The sequence below is a fragment of the Penaeus vannamei genome, chromosome 24, assembly GCF_042767895.1.
Source record: "Penaeus vannamei isolate JL-2024 chromosome 24, ASM4276789v1, whole genome shotgun sequence".
NCBI lineage: Eukaryota > Metazoa > Arthropoda > Malacostraca > Decapoda > Penaeidae > Penaeus > Penaeus vannamei.
Window position 1 is genome coordinate 16,210,348 of NC_091572.1, and position 11,247 is coordinate 16,221,594.

At 41.4% G+C, this 11,247-nt stretch overlaps 1 protein-coding gene across 1 annotated transcript; it reads left to right on the forward strand.

Moving 5' to 3' along the window:
- Positions 1-7,203: 7,203 nt before the first annotated feature.
- Positions 7,204-10,727, forward strand: LOC138866229 (caspase-1-like). Its single transcript, XM_070138406.1, has 3 exons — positions 7,204-7,431; positions 7,652-7,793; positions 9,075-10,727. The coding sequence occupies exons 1-3, from the start codon at positions 7,285-7,287 to the stop codon at positions 9,314-9,316; spliced, it is 531 nt and encodes a 176-aa protein (XP_069994507.1). The 5' UTR covers positions 7,204-7,284; the 3' UTR covers positions 9,317-10,727.
- The last annotated feature ends 520 nt before the right edge of the window (positions 10,728-11,247 follow it).

Sequence of the window (11,247 nt, forward strand, 5' to 3'; positions counted from 1 at the left end):
GTATTACAGTGTAAATCTAGATCATAAAATTATTACGGTCTAAAATATATCAATTAAAAGAACAGAACAACAGTAATTTATCTACTCATATACCAAGCCGGCGTACGGCTTGGGCGTGAAAAGGCAATGTAACATTTGATATGTGGTCATGTGATACTACATTCCAAATTTAGGATATAACATAATTATATCTTCCAAGACATCAGATGATATGAAGTAGTTACATAGTTCTCCATACCTCATGCTAGGTGGTCTGAAAGGGTGTATTACATGGCACTCTGAGATATAATGTACGTGTTCGCTTATATTCTTCATTGCATAATTTACACTTAGTTTCGTCAACATTACAGGCTGTACTGACCTGCCAGTACAATCTATATCCCAGCGTGATTCTTGCGGTCACAATATCACACTGTCTTGTTCTTGTTTTGTATAAACCATAGATGAATACATCTTGCATAAACCGGTCATAGTGCTTTATGCTACAGTTTTCAGGCCGTTGAGAATTAATCAAGTCAGACAAGTCCTCTTTGAAGGACGTTTTAATTATGTGTGAAATCCAAGCAAGAGGTACTCCAAGATCTATATCCACACTTTGCTTGTCACATGCTGATTTTGCTAGGCGGTCAGCATGATCATGCCTGGGGATTCCAACATGCGATGGTATCCACACAAAACGTATGTCATGGCCTCGTTCTTTTGCACGATACACATTTATCCTTATGTCATTTGCAATATTTCCTGCACCTTTGTCTAGTGTGTTCAGTGCCTGGAGAGCACTCTGTGAGTCGCAGAAAATGACTCCTGAGCCTTGATTTAATAGAAATTCGGTGGCTATGAGCATTCCTGCCAACTCAGTTTGCGTAGTGCTAGCCCAGTCATGAACCCGCTTACAATCCTGGTGCTGCAAAATATTGTTTTTATATACGACAAAAGCGCATTCTGCTTTACTCCCAGACTGCAAGGATCCATCAGTGTAGCATTCATATGCATTGGGCATAGTTTCAAGGTGTTCATTGATAATTGCTAAAGCATGCTGCTTAAGTACAGCAGGGGGGACACTGTCTTTTTTGGGGGCAGTCATATAAAATACACTTAGGTCCAACATTTTCCACGGTGGAGCAGAACGTCCATGTAGGGTCTTAGTTATGGATATGTTCAGCTGAGACAAGTGCTTACATGTTACTTGTTGCCATGGATTTGAATTTGAATCGATGTTGCCATTCAAAGTTAGCTCCACTATTCTATGTTTTAGTTGTCTTTGGAACTCTGTACAATAGAGGGGATCTCTTATTGCTTTGACGCTAAATGTGGTGTTTGTGTATAATATTCTTTCATAGACAGACGGGAAATTAAGTTCTGTTCTCATATTCACAATCCTCGTTGTCTTAGGGGAACCGAGAATAAGCCTCATGGCCTCATTTTGTACAATTTCTAAACTAGCCAACTCTGATTCCTTGTATAATACTAGGTGCAATGCATGATAATCTATGACCGACCGTATGTATGACAGGTAAATGAGTCTAGTAATATTGACATTAATACCATGGTCTTTGCCGACAAGTGTCCTAAGTGGCTTCAAACGTTCCCACAGCCTTTTCTTCAGGTTTTGTATGAACTCTGCATCATTAACAGCTACCCCAAGATATTTGTATTGGTGACAGAGATCTAGCTCAACGTCATTGATGTGAAACCTTGGCAGAGGGATTGTTTTAGGGTTAAGTGCCTTGGTTTTTTCAGTCGATATGATCAAGCCACACTCTATAGCCCTTGCTGAAAGCACATCAAGGATCTGTTGCATTCTCTCCTCGGATGAGGATTTAATGCAAATATCATCGGCATAGCAAATAATGGAGTCATTGCCCTCAAGTGATATATCGCCTAGTAATCTATGCTATGCATTAGGATGTTAAATAGCATGGGACTAAGTACGCCTCCCTGAGGTGTGCCGAGTTCAAACACTTTTGCATGAGTACTCTTAACACCCCTGAAGAAAACCTGAGCCGATCGATTGGATAGATACATTTGAATCCATGTTAACAGTTTTCCCTGAATACCAAAGCTAGCCAGTTGCTCAAGGATCATTTCTCTGTTTGCAATATCAAAGGCAGATTTAAGATCAAGAAATACGGTTTGCATGCCTGGTATTGAGTTTGTTAAGTATTCTGCAAAACAATGCTGACTGCTACGTCCTGGGAGAAATCCATACAGTCTGGGGGATAACTTAGCATGTATACGGTACATGAGTCTGTTCAGAATTATTCTCTCAAGTACTTTGCACAGACAGGAGGTCAAGGAAATTGGTCTGTATTTGTCAGTGTTGGATTTGGGTATAGGGATGATTAAACTTTTAGTCCAGGAGCTTGGGAGGATTCCTTGTGATAGGCTGAGTCTATACAGGTGTAAGAGTGGGTTGCCTGGCACCTGCGCAATGAGGCGAAGAACACTGTAAGTAATGCCATCCTCGCCAGGGGCTGTTGCCTTGCCTTTCACTTCGGCAAAGTCAGATGGGTCAATAGCAGCACAGGCTACTGCTATATTGAATTTTCTATCTATTTTTGACTTGTCGAGGTGATCTTTTATCCCTTGTGGAAGTGAGCTCAGCTGAGAGTTTTCAACCCACTGCTCCAGCAGCATATTAGCCTGTTCTTGTGGGCTGTGAAACTGCGGTGTTGTGGGAGCTTTACCTGTCAGCCTATTAATCTTTCTCCATACATCAGCCATGGAAGTTTGACTATTGATGCTTTGCAAAAAATTTTCCCAGTGTTTACTACGAATCTCAGTTTTTAGTTCTCTGAATTCTTTATTGGCTTTAAGAAACTGAATAAGATTGTCTAACGTCTTGTTATCTTTATAGCAATTGGCAAGCTCCTGAACTCGTCGATGTTCCTTGGCTAGAATTGGGTCATTGATTCACCTCAGAGCTTGGGAGGCTTGGGGGCTCTTTTTCTTCGAGAGTTTTCGTGAACAGACCCATGTGTTATAGTAGTCAGTGACAACTTTGATTAAATCCTGAGAGAAATTTTCAACTGTTGTTACTTCATATGTGTTGTACCAATCAAAGACACGTGCCTTGAAGTGATGCTCCAGGCCCGGTGGGATGATTATTCTAAGCCTAGGTGTTTTAGGGGCTGAGTTGCTATCAACAGTATAGTCGGTTTGGATTGCAAAGTGGTCACTAACTAATTCTCGTATGAGTGAAGTACAGACATTACCATGAACTAGATTTTTGCCAAATACGTAATCTAACCTGCCACCTCACAAATGAGTTTCTATTTCTGTGCCATATACTGTCAGTGATCTACTATTAATGAAATGTTTGAATTCTTCCCCATTGCTATTACGCTGGCTGTCTCCAAAGTGTGGGTGCCTTGCATTAAGGTCGCCCATGCATAACGTGCCTTGGTTGTGAAAATTGGGTAAAGAACAAGCCAGAAATTTTGGCGATCTAGCATATATATTATATAGTGAAAAATACCCAGAGGCAGTCTGAATTTTTAAATGATGAAATTGAACATCATTGTTCTCGGATTTTTTAACTAATTTATGTGGCAATGTTACCTTCACATATGTTAACAATCCAGTCATGGCTGTATTCACATAAGAATGATAACCCTTAATTAAAGGTGCAATTTTCATTTTAGCAGCAGCTGCAAAAGGTTCTTGCACGCAAATCACATCAATATTATATTTACGAATATAAAACTCTAGGTCACTCAGCCTAGGCTGAATACTAAGCATATTCCATGATATGAATTTAATTGTGCGTCTATCCATATGTGAGTAGTGTATTATTATGTAATCTGTACTTCATGCGCATATATCCATTGATATTACGGAATTTAGGTTCACATAAGAAACATATAACTTCATGAATACTGTAGATTCTATTACAGATGATTGTCCTAAGCTTAAAAGTACTTTTAACCATGTCAAAGATTAGGTCTTAGCTTTGTTCCACTTCTTAGCACAGTCCCCTCGGTTGTTGTGCCGGGTGTACCTGGGGGGCTGGTGACGTCACTGGACTCCTCGTCTGACTCGGTGCTGCAGGGATCTTGGTAGTGTTCGTCGCTGCTGTCAGCGCTGACACGCCCACTCTGGTTATCAGCTCTGATGTCCTGACATCGTATCTGCTCGCTCGTTTCTCTAACACTAATAGCAGCACTAGTATCTCGGCAGTTACAGTCCCTGTTCATTTTTTCCTTGTCCTGTCTCAAGTTATTGTTTTCTTGCCTCAGAGCTTTGATTTCCTTTAAAAGCTCATGCACATTTATGTCACTATGGTCAGCTGGCGTGACGTCACTTCTTTCACATGGTTGTGCGGGGGATTCCCCGGCCAGGCCTGCGGTCATCCCTGCCCGAGGGTGAGGGACGGCCGTCTCGGCGGGCGCCTGGGGGGGGAGGGGGGTCGCGGTCTTGAGCTCTGTGATGATTAGCATCATCTTGTCAACCTGCTCCTTCAACAACGCAACCGTGTCGCGTAGTTCGGCTACCTCTGCATCCCCACTAGCCGACAGCCCCGGGAAGTCTCTGCGGCTGGTGACGTCACACACGGCACGGCTGGCCACTCCCCCGGCACGCTGGCCGCGGGTTGGGTTAGGAGGGCCGCGCTGGTCACTCGCGGTCGGCGCCGGGGCCACAGGGGGTGGGGGGGAGGGGCCAGGGCAGGGTGGGCCGCGCTGGGCACTCGCGGTCGGTGCTGCGGCCACAGGAGGAGGGGGGGGGAGGGGCCAGGGCAGGGAGGGCTGTGCACCCCCAGTGCCAGGCAGTAACACCTGCCTTCCCACACCTGAAGCAGGATGGGACGAAGCTCGGTGCATCTGCAGTAGGCTCTCGCCCTGTAGCACTGCGAGGACACTCCTTGGCACTGTGTTGCTCGCCACATGCTGCGCAGCGTGCCTTATCCTTGCAATACTTAACTACATAGCCGCTTCCCATGCAGTTGTAGCATATGACAGGGGATGCCCTCCACGGCCGCACGTGGCTGGTGGGCATGTACTTCCCGAAGAATTTGTATGTACTTGGAGGGGGTTGCTCTCCTTTACATACAATGCGGATTCGGTTTAATGGCTGGCCATCCTTGTACACTTGAATAGCCTTGTGGACTCCATCGAGTGTATTTGCGTTGTCAAGGTCAAGCTCCATGTTATAATGTGTGACGAGGTATTCGTCATATTTTTTTTATTTCTTCTTTTCATCGCATGATTTGAAGGTAATACCTCCAATAAGTCCCCCAGTAAGGTTTTCTATATAGCTCTGCTGGGAGCGAGCGACATAGATATATGGCGAGGAGAGCGTGTCCCCTCTCACAAAGTCAATGGGTGTACCCCGCAGGTTCGAAGAGGGGTTGCCAAGGTCCTGTAGCCATTTCATTTTTTCTTTTTTCGTGGTGCCTTCAGGGAAGGCGAGACGGACGTAGTCTTTCCTAGGTGCGAGTGGCGTCTTGCTGGCGTTAGTGGGCTCTCTTTTCTTTCTCTTTTTCTGGCCCACTAACGTGAAGCCGTCACCTCCTTGGTCGGCGTCGGCGTCACCCACCTGGGCATCACTGTCATTTCGTGCCTCTTGCATGGCGATGGGTTCAGCGGGCCTGTCCACTGAATTACAGGCTGAAGCGCATTCTTTAGCCGTGGGAGGGGTGGGACAGCTACCCAGCCTGTCTTCCCCCTCAGTGTTTACTTTGCGGTTTTCCCCCATCGTGGGGGTGGTGACCGCGGCGCCTGGCGCGCCTGGCTCGCCCGCCTCGTAACAGGTGAATTATGGCGCTTGGGACAACGGGGCACTCAGCTCCAACGGTCACTAACACAGTACTTGGCGCTCGGCGGAGGAATGAATTCAATTGAATTTAAAACATAACCATGTTCACATCACTACTCTCATGACGTTTCAATTGCGAGGTATATGCGCACCTAAAGATTCATGAACAATTTCCTCGTACATGACACCAGAGATCCATGTGTAAGGGGCGAGGGCACCGGAGCAGGGCACCACACGACCTCTTTGTGTGAGGTCACGGAGTGTACTGCTTTCCACGGGGTCTGTGAAAATTGGCCCCATGACCCCGTAGAGTTAAACGCCATTATTCCGCAGATGTAAAGAGACTATTCCATGATAGGTAAATAATAGATGATTATATCAATAACAAGTATTTCGTACATGAGTTGTCATGTAAAATTTATAAATAAAGTAAAGGAAAAAGATCGCGATTATTAGGTCCTTTACACTTTTTCATAGAGCATACATATTTTCAGTCAGATTGTAATGTATTATGGCTCATTTTGTAGCTGACTAGTAGATCTACTACATGGTGCAATAAGGATTTACAATATTCTCATGTGCTTCTTTTAAAAGTGACATTTTCAAAATCTCCTATTAGGGTGTTAAGTCACCTTTGGAAGATATTCACCCAAAGAAAAGTAAGGTCGACTTCTCAAAAATGGCTTCAGCATATAATAGTAGAAGGATAGTTCTATTCATACATGAAAATGACTCTATGATTATTTTTGGATTTTTGTGATTTTTTAAAAATGGTCAATGTAGGCCTATTGTCCCCCAAATCACTGCCACCACTCTACACTATACGCAAGATTTTGAGAAACCGTTACATGCTGGCAATGTCCGGAAGAATTCGGAAAGCAGGTAGATGATAGAGATTATGTTGTAAGAAGACTTTGCCTTTAAAGATTGTAACTACTCCGACTCTTGATAATTTTAATAGATCAGCTAACATGTTTTTCTTACATAAATATCTGACTTTCTATTCTGTCATTCTTTGACACCTTTGGTGGTATAAATCTGGATTTGCCTTTAAAGATTGTAACTACTCCGACTCTTGATAATTTTAATAGATTAGCTAACATGTTTTTCTTACATAAATATCTGACTTTCTATTCTGTCATTCTTTGACACCTTTGGTGGTATAAATCTGGATTTGCCTTTAAAGATTGTAACTACTCCGACTCTTGATAATTTTAATAGATCAGCTAACATGTTTTTCTTACATAAATATCTGACTTTCTATTCTGTCATTCTTTGACACCTTTGGTGGTATAAATCTGGATTTTTTCAGTTGCTCTTTATATAGCTAATTAAAATAATGTAATTATATATATATATATATATATATATATATATATATATATATATATATGTGTGTGTGTGTGTGTGTGTGTGTGTGTGTGTGTGTGTGTGTGTGTACTCACACATATATAATTTTAAATATTCATATTCCCTGTTACAGTTTCTCGGCGCGACCACAGAGGCTGCGACGCCCTTGCCGTAGTGTTCATGAGCCACGGCGAAGTCAAAACCAGAAGCAACATGGAGTTAGTTTGCGCCAAAGACGATAGGCTTCCCACCAAGGAACTGTGGATAAACTTCACGGCTGAGCGGTGCCCGGGACTCGCCGGCAAACCTAAGCTGTACTTCATTCAGGTAATTTCTTCCCTCCTCTCTCGCGTTGAACCCATACTTCCTATTCTTCTTCATTGCCTTAATCCCTAGTCGGCCATTCGAATACACTGCCTCCAGCTTGGTTTGTCCTGAGCTACTGTATCTATCATTTGCAACGTATCACCCGTCATATAGGAACCCACTCCTGTATCCAAATAGCATACCCCAAAGGTAGAATTCACAGTATAAATTTCCGCGACAGGCTTGCAGAGGCTCCAAGGTGGACAAGGGCAAGAGAATAACTCGGCCCGCGATTGGCATACCGGTTCAGACGGACAGCATTCAGGAGGACTATGTTATTCCCCTCCATGCTGATCAGCTTGTTATGTGGGCTTCCTACCCGGGTAAGTTCAGTCATTAGATTTTGGCAGAAGTCTAATGGTTTTCCTGCTGAATCCACAACCTGTATTCGTGGTATATTCTTTGTCACACTTTTCATGTTAGAGTTCGTTCCAACAGATCAGATCTCGCATAATGCATCCTAGTATTTTCATGCCCCAGGAGTGTTAATTAAACACGCGGCCTACTGCGGCCCGCCACACTCCTACGTTCGGTCCGCGGCACATTTGCTTTTGTGTCACAGTTGGCCGTTTTACATGAATGATTAAGCCAGTCCTTCATATTTTAAGATTATTCCCTACACTCTAATATATCTTATATATATATATATATATATATATATATATATATATATATATATATATATATATATATTTTAGTTTTTTTTTTTTTTTTTTTTTTTTTTTTTTTTTTTTTTTTAAGAATGAAATAGCCTCTTGCATTTTTGCGTCAACCGTTTCGTCCCGTCGACTCCTTATTTGGCTCGCATAATGTATACAAAGGAAAATGTGGCTCCTTGTGATAAATGAGATTGACATTGTCCTTCATTATGACAGTACATACCTGAACTATTTTTTTCTGTGATCCAGTGTTTTCTGAAGCATCTGTATTTTTGGTGGAATATTTAAATCAAGATGTAATATTTGATAACCACTTAGTAAAGTATGGAAAAACTGGTTAGATACTTTTAGATATTGTTTGTAGATACAGGCATGCAAGATGTTTATGATTTAGAACAGTACTGTTTGAAGATTCATATGGATCTGCTTAGTATGTAACAAGTCAGTCATCTATGTGTGCTAAATGATGCGGCTAGGATATTAGTGTTGTAAATAAATAGAAGGGTCAGAGCAGTGGTTCTTCGCCTTTTTACAACCATAGCTTTACGGATTTGTTCTTTCCTTTATGAATAAAATTCCCTCAATTTTAAAGAAAATTAGATTTGTTTTTCTTCGATGAGCATAAATTAGTCACATTATTATTAAACTTCTCATCATTTAACTAAACAAGAATAGCAAATATGATTAGAGAAATTCCTGCTTTTCCCAAAGGGTCGCGCCCCCCTGGGAAATTACGGACGCGCTCCTAGGTTAAGAATCACTGGGTTAGAACTACTACAATTCCTTGTTCTTTTATTTTGATAGACTTGGTTTTTATATGTATGTTTGTGTATTGTATGCGTCATTTTCTTTAAAGTATCTCTCTCCTCTCTCTCTCTTCCTCTTCTCTATTTTTTGCTTCCTTTCTGTCCCTTTATATCTAAACCTCTTTCGCTTTTACTACAGGCTTTCCGGCCTTCACGAGTGAATGTAAAGGGATCCAAGGAAGTGTCTTCATCCACTTCTTGGCCGAGAACCTCAAGAACTGTGCCAGTACATCTCCACGACCAAGTCTGTTTTCCATTCATCTCAAAGTCACCAGGGAAGTAGCAGTCCTCTACGAGAGCAGGTCTGAAAGCTCTGAATATAACAAAAACAAACAAGTTCCTTACATCCACTCGACACTCCTCCGTGAAATTTACTTCTAAGAGGATGCTTTCCGAGTTCATCCTTGGGTTGGATGCGGAGACCTTCTGCATATTCCCTGTTGCTTTGTACTTTGCCTCTTTATTTCAGTGATATTAATGGCTGGATAATCTTTGCTTTCTTGAGTTCTGGTTGTTCGATGCTTGTAGAATGCGATTTGTTCTTACTGACATTTGGAAGAAATTTTAATTTTATTATTGTTGTCATTAAGTTTCTTTTAAATTACTATTATTATCTACTAAATAAATGAGACTTGATATGTATTTTTGCTCTCAGGAGCTGTTACTGCTAGTGGTAACAATTCAGGATTCTTACTGAAAAGTACTAGATCCCGACAAATCATACCGAAACTCATGAATTTCAAAATTAATCACTTGATCTAGAATTACGCTTTTCCTTTTTCCCGGTAAGCTTTCGTAGGTAATGATGACGATAACTTTTTTGTCCTTTCTATCCACTAGTTGCTGGGAGGGTTACCAAGATGTACACTTCACACCAAGTAACAGATATGCTCTCCATCCCCGGGCTCGCTACCCCTTACAAATGCACACGCACACAGGGGCATAACTAGGAATAGGCAACACTAAAAACAAAATCGAGTAAAAATTTCTGGTTATTTCACTTATAGGAATACGTGAAACAGACTGACTGAGACGTGACAAAGGCTTCCTCACTCCATACGTGTAGTGTATATGTGATATGGAAAAACGATACGTTTCCTGTCGTTTCTCCATATCACATATGAATATCTTAGTACACTCGGGTCTATTGCGATGTTTCTATTTCGTTTCCATTTCTCCTAATAAAGTGTGGAGTGGAAATGTAGACTAGTACCAGAATTTTTTCTTCTTCTAAGAGCCATATCATTGTACTTGGTTCACCCAAAAGGGCCAGATGTGGTACATTAGTACCAAATTTAGCAACCTTGTCATATTATCTCTACTAGATGCCATTTTCTCTTAGACCCCCGCTGAACAAATGAAAATAAATAGATAACACTATTACGGTGAAAATTATAGGATAACAAGGAAGATCTGAAGCTGATGCCATGCTAAGAACACGGTCAACAGACACAGGACACAGTTGCAGAAACAAGTCCACTGAGACATGGAGGATGTAGCAAATACCTTATACAATTATGTCTCGCAAGAATATGGAAAAGTAGCCACTGCCACCACCCATTTAATTAACGTATGGGAACGTAGTGTATATGTGAGAAGAATGATGGTGTGGAAGACGGATGTGGGGAAAGGAGCGAAAGAGTAAATGTAGTGTGTGTGTGTGGTGTATATGTATGGTGCGAGATCACAAAGGCTGGTACGCGTGAAATGAGCCGAGGAGAGGCGTGTGCGGGGAGAGTCCTCCAACGCAATCAAGCAGATCACATTGATATAATAATAAAAAAAAAAGAAATAAGATATCACTAGAGGGAAATAGGCTGTTACTACCCTTCCTAGTATCCTTTTCCAACAATCAAGTTCGGGCGTTGATAAAACGAAACAAACATACTTAAATAGTTATTTATTTCGTGATAACTGATAAAACAATAAAACAGTAAAAGAGAACACAAACATAAAACGAACCAAAGGTATTAAAACCAATCATAAAATGAGGTAAAACAATACAATAAAAGGAACGATAAAGCAAAATGAACTTAAAACATTAAAATAAATCGGTAAAATGAACTAGAACAATAAAATAAACGATAAAACAGAAAACACTTAATACATTAAAATAGGAACATAAAACACAACACAGTAAAACACACATTAAAAAGCCCGAAGATGATAATTAAAAGAAATGCACTAATTACGAGGAGGTCACTTGGTCGAATAAATACTCTGGCCAATTAGTCTTACCACCTGATGTTTAAAATATCCTCACGACCACTTAGCGATCTTAAGACAGGTGGTAGCCCATTCCGGGGTTCCAC